Source organism: Salminus brasiliensis, chromosome 15, assembly GCF_030463535.1.
Source record: "Salminus brasiliensis chromosome 15, fSalBra1.hap2, whole genome shotgun sequence".
NCBI lineage: Eukaryota > Metazoa > Chordata > Actinopteri > Characiformes > Bryconidae > Salminus > Salminus brasiliensis.
This window is the reverse complement of record NC_132892.1, coordinates 22,870,690-22,886,671: the sequence shown is the minus strand read 5'-3', so window position 1 is coordinate 22,886,671 and position 15,982 is coordinate 22,870,690. Positions and strand designations below refer to the sequence as shown.

The 15,982-nt window shown below is 40.2% G+C and overlaps 1 protein-coding gene across 4 annotated transcripts in view; it reads left to right on the top strand.

Moving 5' to 3' along the window:
• Nucleotides 1-15,982, top strand: part of cfap58 (cilia and flagella associated protein 58) — a 169,512-nt gene that overhangs the window by 20,166 nt on the left and 133,364 nt on the right. For all 4 annotated transcript variants that reach the window (XM_072657288.1, XM_072657287.1, XM_072657286.1 and 1 more), the window contains exon 8: nt 15,455-15,537. In XM_072657288.1, coding sequence (XP_072513389.1) covers nt 15,455-15,537 — 83 coding nt within the window. The remainder of the gene's footprint in view (nt 1-15,454; nt 15,538-15,982) is intronic.

Below are 15,982 nucleotides of genomic sequence, written 5' to 3'. Positions count from 1 at the left end.
AATTAAGAGTTCATCAAATGGGCAGAGAGATGTTGCCCTTATTTTTTACAGCTACATCCCTATGAAAGTAATATCTCAAAATCTGGGCTTGAACCTACTTCTTTTGCTGCTTTGAATGTTTCACTGTGAAGAGGAAAGTGCACCTGTCTTAACCTCCCCTGTCAGATAGCTCCACCACATATTCTTTTATCTTTTGCTAAACAGGTCTTTTTATTCTGTCAGTGGCTGCACTGTGGTCTCTGGGCCTGTATTTGGATAGGATCTGTCACTGCCTAATACAATCTTCTAGTTCCTTTCTTCTGGGGAGGGGTTGGGACTGTTATCATTCAGGAGTGGTTTCAGAGCCTGAGACACAGAGTCAAAATACCTTGTTTAATAACCTGCTATGTTTGTTGTTCTGACACTTCTGCTACAGGGTTAATATGCCTCAGACTCAGCTAACTAAGGTGACTCAGGTTGTGGTTCTTGGATCTGTAGTATTTCTCCTGGACCACATCTAATACGTATAATATAGTATGTAGTTGATTACCATTGATGTTGATCATTTCAATGCATTTCCCTGTTCACAGAAACAAACTGGAAACCCATTTTTATTTTACTTATAAAATAAGCCAGTGGGCGACGGCAGAATCCTAAAAGAAAGCTACATTAATGTGACTAACTACTGAACTATTCAACTATTGAACTATTGAAGTTAAACTCTAACCTATAGTTTCATTAGAACTATAACGCCCTTCCTCTGAATATCTCCAACAACTACCGTGTGAAGAGTTTTGAAAGGCAGTCCCCAGTCAAAACTGTCAGGTCACGGGGTGCCTTTTTCGGGCTACTTTGGAAAATTTCTACAACAGTCCACAAAGAAATAGACTCAGACAGCAGGCAATGGAAACCAACTCCATCATGAGGATAGACTACAGCTGAGAGAGAGGGAAACAAAGAGAGATAGAAAGATATGAACTCAAGGTGAAGTAAATGATTGCTAGCTAGTCCAAACAGTGACAAATAAAATGAAACCATTAAAGTTAAACTCCAACACTGATTTTACATTTGTCAGTGAAATGAACGACAGCAAAGGAAGTATTCCATGTTTCCCAATGCCACAGCGATGGAAGCATACATTGGCAAGTGTTCAAAACACTATACAGAATCAGAATCAGACTTTTTTTAACCAAGTTCTTTTGTACATACAAGACTTCTGTCTTTGGTTATGCAGTAACTCAAACAGGATAGGACAGCTTATGACACATGAACCCTCAGATATGCTAATGCTAACACCATAGCAACATTATTACAGCTTTGTACCACTGCTCTTTATGCCAAAACCACATTGCAGTTCATGAGACAGACGTCTCATTACTAAAGCTGTTTTCCTCAAATTTGATCAAACCGCCATATACAAAAAAGGCCCAGTCATTTCTTTTGCCCTCCTGATTTTTCATAGTGGTCATGGGACACCTTCCTGTGGAAGAAAAGGATGGGAATAGGATTTGATTCCCTGGCCCTGAATTAATGGTTGCAACCCTTGGGCAAGACTCCTAATGCTACATTCACCTACCTGGATAAGGCTGTCAGACAAATGCTATAAATGTAAATGGTCTGGCAAGAGCCTATAAACATTCCACCCACACCACTACTTTCACACATTAAATAAATGATGTCCTGCAGAGAACTAGTCCTGCCTAAAATGATACAAATTTACATATTAGTTTGCATATACCGTCAACTGAAAGTACTCTTCGAATTAAAAAAAACTGACAGTTTGCAGCAACAGCTGTTCCTGTTTAGTTTGTTTTGAGTCAGCGTGTTTTTTTCAGTACGAGGAAATATATTAAAATACATCTTTTTGATTATTATTTCACGTAGGATATGCTGTTAGCAAAACACGCAGATAATATGTCCCATAATCTGAGATAGCTCTTCTGGGTGTGAATATTGATGGGTCATGTTTATTAATCAGCCCAAGCTATTTATTTTGTCTTGTGTTAAGGTGATTGAGGTGTGTGAGTATTTTGAGTCACACACAACCTGCACTTTTATCAGAGTGTGTGTTTCAGAACACGTGTTTCTTTTTGGCAGGTGAGACAAGATGAACGCTGCATGCAAATTGTTTGGGATTTTGAACTTGCTGTTGTTTGTAGAAGATGCAATGGAGAACAATGGTTGGTACATCCTATCCAGCACCAGATGTCACATAGACAATGCTTTTTATTGCTTTGGCAAAAACACTGTTTTAACATATACCTCTCATTTTCTTGTCATTCTGTAATCTACCACCAACCCTATCAGATTTCTGTGGGCTGCCTAAGTAAGAAAACGCATTCAATGTCCTGTTCAGTTTTGGCTCAGCTTCCTACGTCACAAGCCGTCTCTTTAGATTGATACCGCCTCCATCTGAGCAGCTTTGCACCACCTTTGCAAAGGAAGTTCCAATTAAAAATTGTTCCGCACCCACCAGAAGTCTGATTGCAGTCAACGTAAGTGAATACGAACAATAAAACAATTCTGTAGCTAGGGTCGTGTCAGCTATGCTGTGGGGCAGCAAACTGTTGCTACAATTGCTGCTGCTAATCAAACCAGTTGTGATTATCCTTCTCAAACATTCGCAGACTGGAAAAAACTATACTTCTGTTAGCAACACCCTCATCCCTTTTCATGCCATTCAACGTTTAGAGGTCTCTCCACCATCCAAACACCTTACCTGCCCTGCCTCTCCCATTGCCCTGCCCTGTCCTGTGCACAAGCACAAACGCCCCCCCCCCCCCTTCGTTGCTGATTGGCTGGAAGAGTTGTGTTTCTTGGTCCGAGCTGCTTTGTTTGAGAGCCAGGGCTCTGTTCAAACACCAGTCTTTTTTTCCAGTGGACAGGCTTACAGGCCGGCGAGCTAGCAAACCATGAGGAAACATTTGCTAAATTTTAGAAAATGTGTACTGGATTGAAATGATATACAGCAAGATAGTGATTATATTCAGTGTAACTGAAGCATAGAGAAACAGCGCAGCTATGGTGTTAAGTATTCGAGTAAGAATAAGTTACATCATTACATCATGACAGCAGTTTGCTTTGTTGTTGCTGTTGCTTTTTGTTTTTTAATCTTGCAGAGCTGAGACATACTGCGTTTAGCAGCCACCATCACTGCGTCAACCTCCTTTTCAAGTTTAAGAGTGAAGAAGAAGGGACGATGCATTATTAATGCTTTCAAAGAATGCCTCAAAGAAGTCTCACTCGTTGATTTCTACGATGGGCAGTAGAGGAAAGAGTGTGTTACGTCTTCTTTTCCTCTGCAGTGCGTAGTACGCTGCCTTTCAACTCCTAGAATCCAGGCTTCTAGGTGTAGACCAGCTGTCCAGATCAAGATCAAGAGGACATTAGAGAGGCTGTGTACACCTTGCATTAAGAGTTTTGTAGACTGGATCATGTTCGGATTTCACTTGACCTTGTAAACAACCTGCTGTAAACACTTCCAGGACACACTGGGATTGGATTGTGATCGGATCACTCAAACCACATTCAGAAGTGGTCAGAGAGTGCAGATCAAATGCAGATCTATTCTTACTGAGGCAGAGAATGTACAGCTGAGGTTGGACGTTTTCATACACTTATCATGGACATTAATAATCATTGATGATTAATTCAGTGGAGCCAAGAGTCAAGGCCTCTTAACTTCCTGTTAGTGATCATGATTGGCTACAGCTGGCAGTTGGCTTGTTTAGGGCTCTGAGTGGCTCAGCAGTCTAATGGGCTACAACTCAGGGCTGGGGGTCACGAGTTTGAATCCAAAGACATGCGGCTTTGCCATCGGCAGTTGTTTATGTTATGTAATGGACTCCTTCAAGCTTGGCTACAATTTGCTGCTGACCACATGGACACATGGATTCTTCTGGACAAGGGGACTGCACCAGCTGTTAAACATGGTGGTGGTAGTATCATATTCTGGGACTGTTTTGCTATTTTCCCCAATTTCTTGGGGTTGGAGATTCTACCTTCACCCCCAACTATAGATGCAGTTTAAGTGAGGGGGAGCTGCAAATCAAGTTTAGCTTACAAGGCATTCAGAACCTCAGGATTTATCAGCCTGTGACCTGTTGGTACATGGTGGACTTAATGGAGTGTGCACCACACAAGCAATCACTGACATGCTCACACACACACACACACACACACACACACACACACACACACACACACACACACACACACACTGCACTCAGTCTTCACTTTCACAAAACACGCCTGGGGAATGACGTACACATTTGAATCGAGTCAATTCAATGCGTCACTGCTTTCAGAGCAGTAGGGTGTAGGAGACTCTCTGTGGGGGTCGCTGGCCAGAAGAGCTCTATAGTTTATTAAATATGGATCGGCCTGATTGAATGATTGCCAGTATTGATCTCTTTTGTATGTCTGCGTGTGGTGAGTAAACTTCTGCCCTGGGAGCTCTACTGGAGGCCTTTCTGAGCGCTGCTAGAATGTATTTGCAAAATCCAGCTGGATGTTGGAATATGTTTTTTTTTTTTTTGTTGAGGTTTTCATGTTCAGATCTGAAAATACGGTCCTTGTATTTCACATCCATATTTCAGAATCGACCTCTCCATGCTGTGCCCACAAGCGTACCCTTTCATAGCAGCTGCTGCGAGAGCTGGACACGCCTTACAGTGTGAGAAATGATAGCATTCATATCTAATGACATTTCCATGACTATCCTTACAGTGGCACTTGTCAAACGTATATGAGTTAATGTCACAGGGAGTGAGTAACACTCCAGCCGAGGTATTTTGACCTAAATGGCCACATTATGCCGAATGGGATTTCGTATGTTCTTGGCATATTCTTGTTCAGCCTTACAGCAGTTGCTTGTGTTCTTGCCTCTTACCTCTCATTCTCTCTTTCTCTCTTTCCATTTCTCTCAATCTCTCTCTGTTTCTTTCTCCACCACTCTCTCTCTCTCTCTCTCTCTCTCTTTCTTTCTCTCTGTTTCTAACTATACCACTCTCGCTCTCTTTTTTCTTCTGCATGCAGGACCTCAATGGGATGCTTGTCCCACCTAGGTGTAGTCATGATGACTAAGTGGACCCCCAATTTCACTACAATACAGCATAATGGGCAGGTTTATACTTTCAATGATCTTTGACTAGATCCCTTAATTGGGACGTCAGTCTTGAGGAGTTGAATGGAGCCAGACCGCCAGACCTCTACCACTCTCTTTCTCTCTCTGTTTCTGTCCCTACCACTTCCTTTCTTTCCCTGCTTCTGACTTTATCTGCTCTCACTTTCTCGTTCTCTCTCTATCTCCCTCTCTCTCTGGGCTCTGACTCATACAGCGTTCATTCAAGTAAATAACATGACTAGAGAGCGCAAGAGGGCATCGAGACAAGCCAGTGACATTTAGCCTGCACCTTCCTCTACTCTCTCTCGCTCCCTTTCTCCTGTCTGCCTCCACTCCCTCTCTCTCTGTTCTCCTCTTTCTTCCACACGTTCTGCCTCTCATTCCTGTCTGCTGCCCTTCTTCGTACCCGTAATGCTGTCACATGATGTGCCTGCAGAAAAGGCCTCCCACTCTTCATCTCTGTCTCTCTTTCTTCACTCCTGTCTGACTCTCTGAGCTGAAAGGTGATAGCCTCTTGTCCTTTTCTAGACCTTTCACCTCTCACTCCTCTGTTTTACTCCGCTAGCCATGTTTCTCCTCCCTCGGGCCTTCTCAACTTTCTTTTACAATTCACTTCAGTTTAGCTCGGATCAGTTCAGCTCACACCACTTTACTAGCCTGACCAATAATGCTAGATTGACTTAGTAAAAGCTTGGGTCAGAGCGTTAATTAAATGATTACAATTATTTTACAAATTATGAAAATAATATTTGGGCCTATATGGTTCATACATCATTTATGTGATATTAGGGCTATTTTTTGACAAACTGAATTGAAAACCTAACAAAAAAATGTGGCAATAAATATAATATACACTTTGTGGACAAAAGTATTGGGACACCTACACATTACACCTACTGGAGCTATTACAACATGCTATACGAAACCCATAGGCATTAATATGGAGTTGGCCCCCCTTTGCGGCTCTAACAGCAGGTTTCGAGCTCTGCAGAGACTTTACATGGTCTGACACTTGGTGGCTGAGTTGCTGTGGTTCCTAAACGCTTCCACTTTTCAATAATACCACTTATACCACTCACAAGTTGATAGTGATATATCTAGGATGGAAGAAATGTCCCCACCTAATGGCATCCTATTACAGTACCGCGCTGGAATTCACTGCGCTCTTTAGAGGCACCTATTCTTTCACCAATGTGTGTAAAGGCAGACTGCATGGCTAGGAGCTTGATTTTATACACCTGTGGCAGTGAGACTAAATGAACCACTTGAATTCAGCGATTAAGAGGTGTGTCCCAATACTTTTGTCCACATAGATTACTCCTGGATACCACCATACCAGTGGGTGGATGTGTTCAAATCACCAGCTCACCTGATTTTTTTTTTTTTTTACAATAACTTTAAAAGTAAGAAGGATTGTAATCTTTCTCATGTAAAAGTTCATATTCTAGAGATCAAAACAAGATTTATTTATTTAATTATAAAAATAAATAGTAAATGAGTATAAACAGTTTAATCAAGCAAATAAACAGAAATACTGCTTCAGAACAAGCAGAAATGTTTCTGTGGAGGATGTAAACTTACTTATTCTTAAGATCAAAAGCCGTTTCTTTATATATAAATATATACTTAGCATAGCAGTGGAGAAAATGAACTTTAGTAATTGAACAACATGCACACGCACACACACACACACACTGACACTGACAGATACTAACTATGCTAATTTCAGCTGTTCATTGTTGCAGTTAAAGTGGAACTTTATGACATTATGAACTCTTGAATTATATACAAACATTTGTATGGACAAAAGTATTGAGACACTTCACTGTTAATTTACTATTTCTTCCCAAATCAATAATATTAGTAAGAGTTGATCCTGCTTTTGTTGGAGTAACTGTCTTTACTGTCAAGGGCAGGCTTTCTGCTAGATTTTGGAGCATTGTTGTGAGGATTTGATTGCATTCAGCGATGAGAGCATTAGTAAGGTCAGGGTGTTGGATGACTACCACCCCACCTCTTTCCCAGCTCCCCAACTTATCCCAAAAGTATTGCATGGAGCACTGTCCACCATTCCAGAGAACACAGTTCCACTGCTCCACAGCTCAGTGCTTTATACCCCTCTAGGTCACGTCTGGCATTAGACACAGTGCCAATAGGTTCATGTTTATCTGCTCCAGAGTCCTATACTTTTGTCAGTACTTCAGGGACTAGAAAAGCTGTGTTCGTATATATGTCATATGCATGTTTCAGTTCCAGTAAATTCTTAACAAAACTGGCCATCAGTTAATCTTGTTCACTGGTCGTCTCTTCACTTTCGTGTGTCGCTGCTTGGTGGCTCTTAATGTTTATGACAGTTGGGCAAGAAGGCACAGTCACGCTCGGTACGCTAAGAATTTCCCCACGCTTCAACCCAACGCCCTAAGCTCCACGTTTTTTCCCCTCACTGTCTCAAACAATCATTTCAAACAGCCCAAACTTCCAAACTGACTATTGCCTTGTCCCAACCTGTCATTTCAGTTATCACAGACTGCATACCGGTTCAGATGGTAAACGCTACTGTATTTACACACACATGCATTTACACTGAATGTGGGGTCCCAGGGGCTTTTATGAAGTCCCAGAGGGATTACTGCTGTATGCTCAAGAAATTAGAGTTCACTGGAGCGCTGTATATTGCACTAGCTCCCCCAGCAATTTGTTCTAACATGATGGTAAACGACAACATACCCTACTGTTTGATGTTTACAACAATATGAAAACAATTTTGTTACAGATACATGTACAAACTTTATCATATCCCATCAAAACCTTGTATCTTCATTTTTGCTATTTTTCACTTTTTTTTACATAATCTAATATACATGCTCTAAACTTTCTTAGAATACAATATTTCTGCATTAATGTCCACTAAAAGTTATAAAGGTTTTTTCCTTCTCCTGGAAAGTTGCTGTTTTAGAAATAAAATACAATGTTTTTACATGACATCGACAATATATTTAATGTAGTAGCTGTAAAAATTAAGTAATATTTTATTTATCTAATATGTTACTGTATGAATAAACCTATGTTCTTCAAAATGGCAAATAAACAATAGTGTTTATATATATATATATGCACACACACAACACACATATACACCATATGCTTTTTAGGCAACTGTACATTTTAAACATTAAACATTACTTTTTTCAAATTGGAATAATATTTTTCCAGAAAATATATGAAAAAATTGTGTTTGGCTGATGTTCAACCAGAAACCATGTTCAACCTTTTTAGGGTTTACAGTCTTTTACTGTAATGGTTTGATAGTCTTTCATCATTCTGGCTAGTTTGATCCCACAGGTACAAAGTAATTATGCCACAGCCTCTTACTGAGTAAATAAGGTCCCCAACTTTTGCAAGTTTGTGGTCTTCTGTATAGGATACTGAAGTATATCGTGCTGTATTTACATTTATATTGGGTGGAAAATATAATAGAATATCAGCCTTATCTTAAAATGGCCATGTTTAGTACTGGGTTGCAAATATTTTGCAATCTGTGTCTGCCTGGGTTTATTGACCCATAAATCACCAGGTCCTGGATATCTTTACTGGTGATGTTCGACTAGGGCTGTAATGCTGAAATTTTTAGCATCTGCTTGTTTTGGGGGGTTTTTGCCTTCCAGACACATGGTACTCTGGATAAGTGTCTTCAGTAAGTGAAATGCTTCTCTATGGAATTTGAGATAAGTGACTGACTGAAAGGTCCACAGTTAAACCTCAAAGCTGATTTAGTAGTATGTTTTGGATCATTGTATGGCTGCAAGATGAAGCCCCATACACTGAGGTTTGGGGCATTGTCTGAACAGTTATCAAGATAGTGTCACTTTCTTACTTGTAGCTCATTTAAACAAGCAAAGAAGCTTTATTCAAAGTTCACACATTCTAAATGTTCAGTAAAAGTTCATAGGAGTTATTATGGTTTGAATTGAAATTAAATTAATCATTCTTTTTTGCAGTGTTGGTGCCATTTTTAGATTTTAAAGCAAATGAAACCTGTTCATATAAAATGATAACCCATTGTAATTAATGTAGTAATTTACTGTGTACATAAATATGTATTTACGTTACATTTGAAAAGTATAGCAAGATAAAAGAAGAACTTATCCTGCTGCTTTCTGCTTAAGTGGGCTGGTTCTAGTGACAGCCAAAGAGCTGTCCGATTACTTAAAAATTAGGGGCACTCTGTTAAAAAGTGTCAGCAACTATAGACGTGAACATGAAAAGTTTTAGGTATCTTTGGCGATTGGACCCCTTTAGTTGCTTACTGACTGCAGTATGCTTTCATTCAGAATTGAAAGCTATTGTTGTAGGTTGTTGTAGGTTGTCTACAGCTCCAAACACAGCATCACCATGCATACAACTGAGCAGCAGTGAGATTGTTTCTTTACCTGAGCATTGGATGGACAGTTATGTGTGAGTGGCACTGCAACCGCGAAGCTCTCACAGCCTTTTATGTTCTGAAATTTTGATACAATAAACAAGTGATTAAAAATTCATGACGCAAGAGCTGTGCTCGAGGCAGTGATTCACTATTCCATAAAAGACAAAGCATACTGTTGGGGGTTATCTCACAAGGTTTTATTAGTTTGCTAGATTCCGTAAGTCAGTGGACTGCAAATTTTATGTTTCTGCTCTAACACACATGAGTAAGCTTCAAGACCTAATGAGTTAAATCAGGTGCATAAAATTGAGCGGTATATGCGTTCCCCTGGGACTGGAATTGAGAAGCAAATGCTTTAAAGCACTATTCCATCATTTTTTCATCTGCCACACCTGTAGCATACCATTGATTACCCCAAACAGATTTCCATCAGATCGAAACTTATTATTATAATTCATTATGATAACAGAAGCTACTGGCAGAATTCTGTGAATGTATGAAATAAACAGTGGAAAACCATGAGTTTCACAGTTAGACCTTCAGTTCCAGCCATATGAGCCAAAACAAGTGAATTTTTAATGAAATAATAATAATAATAATAATAATACATTTTTTAAAAATAATGTGAATTCATGCTAGCACCACTATGGGAGTACTGACTGAAACCTGTTTAGACTGGTTGGTCACAGTCACTATGTAGAACTTTCACAAGGCAAACAGCAGCATTTGTTCTAATGACACTAGTCCACCTCACTAGAAATCAGAGCATGATTTAAATGGTTGATTCTAATTTTACTTTCTAATTATGTTGGTTGTTAATATGATGCACCATGCCTTCAGTTCTGCTTGTTAAGTGTTAACCAATGTGAGAGCTTGCTTGGCTGTATCTACTTAGATATCTTGGATACATTAACTACATTAGATACCTTAGATACATCAATTAAAACTGTAAATTAAGGGAACTTTACAGACATGTGTTTGTTAATTTCTCAGAAATCATTAGTCCTTCTCTGAAGGCTTAGAAACTGTTATCTTAGGTGCATCTTATCAAGGATTTTCTTATGAAGTTTCATCCAACTTCAGCAAACAACTAGACTAGAACAGCACAGTACAAAAAGTAGTTCTGGTCTGCCTTCCCAGGACTAGATAGGGGTTTGCAATGCCATGACAGGGAGTCAGTAACAGCCTGATGAGCCATGAGCTCACATGCACAAGCTACTTCGCTGTTCTTCCCTGTCTTAACAAGTCAATCCTGGAAGGACTGCTCTCAACCCCATATTTGAAATTCTGGCATCTGTTCCCCTTTTGTTAATAAAAAGGGTTGTAATGTTTTAATAATATTTTGGTGTTTGTCTTTCAGTAGTTTTTAAAGTAGTAGTTATTAAGTTGCTAATACCCCTCTTAACTGCTGAAAACACTTATTCTAATTATATAGAGAGTTGTTGTTGTGCCTATTTTTTGTTTTTAGCTAAAAGCATATCATTTCATTGTGACTGACTGCTGGAGGTGATACTTAATGTAGATACTGATTAAAGTGAACCAATCAAATCATTAAAATCCCTGATTGAAATGGTTTATTATTGATGATATACACGTAACCAATCCAATGTATGTAACTGGCAGGCGGTTTGAAATATTTTAGCATAAATTTAATATTTCATGATGATCATGAAAAAATCATGATGATTGGATGACAGTTAAGAACATTGTTTGCTCTTTGTGTAAAGTTGCCAATTAGTTTTTTTGCATGACAGAGACGATATATGCCTGATAGCACCACTGAAAAATGCGGTTTGCATAATTGTTAATGATTCAGCATTCCCTTGTGGCTTTTATTATGAGTGTGGTTTGAGTCCACATATTTGTATTTTTTTCTATGTACAGAAAAACCTAAATTATTGTCAAGATTATTGTCCATCTTAATCTGAAACATGAAAGTATTCCAGACCAAAGACTTGCCCAATAGGAGGCACTAAGATGCAGCCCATTCCTATTTGGTGAACTTGACTTTTGGGTCAGGTTTTTCGCCTCAGTGAGAAATCCTGATTTATGAAAACAACCCGCTCGTGCCCCCTCGGTCATGTGCATCAAAGCGCAGTCGGAGGGTCGCCTCTTGTCTTTGCTGCCAAAATTGGGAAAAAAGTCATTTGTTGGGCCAATTGTCTCCAATTGTTTTCGGAATGACCTCCACGCAATTCATTTACGTATTTTATTCCCTTTCTCCATTCCCGCGGTGGTACCGATTGGCCCCTGCAGGTTGAGGGTGTTTTTACTGGGTGATGGATGGAACTCGAGCCTGGTTGTCATCTTAATCAGGATTTCCACGGTGATGGATGTTGTCATCTTAATCAGGGTTGCCACGGTGATTGATGAGATGGGCTGTGACAGGAGGGTCAGTGATCTGACTGGCTAAGGAGAGGTGAAGGGGGCGGGGCTGTTTGCAGAAAGAGCACCAAATGAAAGAAACTGCAGTGGTATGCCGACTGTAGCCTTCACTGCTCTTATTATGTTTAGTATTACTGTTATTTTACTGACGATTTCCTGACAGGGTGGTCATGACAAAAAGCATACACAGATAGAGTGGACGAGAGAGATACAATGAGTGAGACAGCGCAAGACAGAGGGAGAGAGAAGGGGTGAAGTGGGTGTGTGTTAATGTGAAGGTGTGTAAGGGTGAACGGTGTGGAGATACGGCTTTCCGCTCCACTTCTCCACTCGGTTTCAGGCCATTCCTTTTTTCCTCATTATGCCTTTGTTTTTCTTGTTCTTAGTCTCTAACTCCTTCTATAGGCTTTTCTATTGCTGTCTCTATTTCTTTGTCATGTTGTCTTTGTCCCTTTCTCTCATACACCCTCCTTCACTTCCTCTCGTACTCCCTCCCTCACTATATAATAGGGGCTTTAAGCATGTGTGGCTTGAAGGAAGGCTACAGCATCTGGAAATAAATCGTTGTTAGCACCACAGCAGTGGAAATCAAAGTCGCTAAGCAACAAGTCTAACATGACGGCAGAACAAAGTCTGCACACTTGATGACATAGTGTCAGAAAAGGTGAGGATATTGACTCAGAGACTTCATACTTGACTCGTATTTAACCTCAGAGACTCGTGACTCAATAGAGACTCAAACTCACAAGCCAAAAACTTGAGACTTAATTTGGACCTTTGGACCTCACCTCAGATCATTCCGCCTTGAGAATTAACTCAGACTTTGAACCCCAAAGACACGAGACACAACTCACAAACAAGTGTTTGATTATAGAGCATTAAGACTTCATTTAGACTCACAACTGAGACTTGAGACTCAACTTGGGCTTCACCCTAGACAGGTGACACTCACCTTAAACTCATTCAAAGCTTGACTCAGTCTCACAGCCCAAAGACTTAAGACTCATCTCGAACCTGTACTCTAGAAACTTGAGACTTGACTCAGACTGCACCCCAGAGATCTAATATTAAGCTTGGCCCTGGACCTTAGAGACCTGAGACTCAACACAGACTTGCACCCCACAGACTTGAGCAAGAACTCAGACCTGCACCCCAGAGATTTGAGCCTTAACATTTCACTCTAGAGATTCAACTCAGATTTGCACCCAAAAAATAGTCACCAAAAAACAAAGTCACAACTGAAGACTTAGACTTAGATTAGATTAGACTCAGACTTGAGATTAGACTCAGACTTGCTCCCCAGAGACTTGAGACTCAACTCAGACTTGCACCCTAGAGACTTGAGACTCAAAATGAACTCTGACTTGCAACCGAAGACTTGAGACTAGACTCGTAGACGTACACCCCAGAGACTTGAGGGTCAACATGGACTTTCAGTCTAGAGACATAAGGCTCAACATGGACCTTTAGACTAGAGACTTAAGACTCAACTCAGATTTGCTCCCCAGAGACGTGAGACTCAACTCAGACTTGCACCCCAGAGACTTAAGATTCAACCCGGACTTGCACCCTGAAAACTTATGACTCAGTACACACTTGCACCCTGAAGACTCGAGGCTTGACTCAGACTTGCACCCTAGAAACTCAATTCAGACAGAGACTTGGACTGGTACCACCCTGCAACTCACACCCTAGACACTGAAGACTGAACTAGTACTTCAGTACTTCAATGTTCTTGGCCCACAAACCGGGGAGCAATCGCCTAGTGTGTTTCCCGGGAGTGTGAATAATCAATGAGAAAGCAACTGACAAAACATTATGATAGTTATGGCCAGTTTAGTAGATTAGATATCAGACACTTTGTGTAATTCTGTGGGTGGCGTGTCTGAAGCCAAAGCACACACTCTCTTTTTGCTCTCTCTGTCTCTCTTACGTGGTCACTCATAAAACACTTACACACACTCTATCTCTCTTTTATTCTCGCACTCATACTCATTCACCCCCACACAAATTCACTCTCTATCTCACTCACTGTCTCTGGCTCTTGTTCTCTCTCCCCTCTCTTCACTGCTTTCTTTATTACCATGACCACCTCCCAAAGAAATCAATAGTAAGATAACAGTAACAATAAAGATAATGAGAGCAATGAAAGCTACAGCAGTCATAATAGTGCTGTTTCGTTTATCGTTTCTCACCATCATTACCATCCCAATCCAATAACCATAGCACTGTGCTGATACACACACACACACACACACACACACACATATATATATGAAAGCATTTAGGAAGATGGTTTAAGGGTAGGAGACCAGGTCATGCAGAGCCATTGTGTGGAGGCTTTTTATGGGTTCAGTATAAGAGCATTTGGTGGATTTCTTCATCATCCCTCAGGCTGTGTCACACTGAAACGCTTCTGTAGCATGTCCCTTCCTCAGGAAGAATTGTACATGTTCCTTTTCCAGTAACTGGGAAGAAATTCGAAGATTTGAAATGACATTTTGTCCGAACGGATATCTGCAGGGCTTGGACGTTTTTTACAGTGAAATAGAAAGCACACCTCAGCCTCATCCTCAACCTCCATATCAGTACAAGTATAAGGGTCTTAACCCTTAGACGTCTAGAATTGTTGCTGTCCATGTAATACACATTTATTTTACATTACATAATTTTTTTTTTACAGTATTATGTAATGGATTTCATATATGCAAATGATTTCTCATTGTACTCATTCCTTAGCAGAGCTCAGTAACACTGAGATAAATGACTGATCAGCACAGTGATTTATCAGACTACTCATGCTTTAGTAGAGCTCAGTAACACTGAGATAAATGACTGATCAGCACAGTGATTTATCAGTCTACTCATGCTTTAGTAGAGCTCAGTAACACTGAGATAAATAACTGATCAGCACAGTGATTTATCAGTCTACTCAGGCTTTAGCAGAGCTCAGTAACACTGAGATAAATAACTGATCAGCTCAGTGATTTATCAGTCTACTCATGCTTTAGTAGAGCTCAGTAACACTGAGATAAATAACTGATCAGCTCAGTGATATATCAGTCTACTCATGCTTTAGTAGAGCTCAGTAACACTGAGATAAATAACTGATCGGCACAGTGATTTATCAGTCTACTCAGGCTTTTGCACTTTTGAAAGAATGTTTCTGCTACTTTCAATTAGCTTTGATAAGTATGATTACTAGTGGCTAATGAACACTGAAATACATAAAGACAATCAGCCAGTCACACAGTTCATGTTGGGTGATTTCTTTCGTTGGGTCATTCTCCGTCTCTTTCTTTTGGTACTCCATGCTTCCTTTCTTTCCCAGTCCTTGGCCTCCAGTCAGGAAAAATAATGGGGTTTTTGAGTTGTGTAATTATTTCATGCTGGCCTCTCATGCGCTTGCATGAAGTACTTCTAAAAACAGTCTTATTAGCGGAAGCTTTTCAAAAGAAACGCAGAGATCAGCACTAGATCCTGCCTCCAGGGGTGGTTGAAGGGGAAGGTATTAAAACATTCATCTTTGTTGTTTTCCTCAGAAATGGAAACTGCAAAAAAACAGACGGAGAACTACAAGAAGAAGACAGATGAACTGGTCAGGGAGAAAGACATCCTCCACAAGGTACACTTAGGCCAGTATGTGGCTCTCACTTTCATAACTACTCATACTGTACATATTGTTTTTTTTTACAGTAGTTACTGAATGATTTGCAGTCCTCAGAGCTTTTATATTTAAGCTTCATTTAGCCAGGGTGATCACAACGAGATGTCTGACCAAGAAGGCAAAACACAACATACAACAACCAAACAACCAAAACAGAAAGAGCAAACATGATGCTAAAGCTTCAATTATTATCTGAAAGTCAGTGAGAGAAATGAATTAGTCCAATTGAAATGTTTTACTAAGTAAATAGAGCTGCATTGCCAGGGCTGGACTGGGACAAAAAATCAGCCCAGGCAGCCCTCCACAATTGATGAGATATCACCCACCTGTGTACCATCCTTGTGATATACTTAACCTGTACTATTCCCCAGAACTACTATAAAGCTGAGCAGTAAGTGCTGTG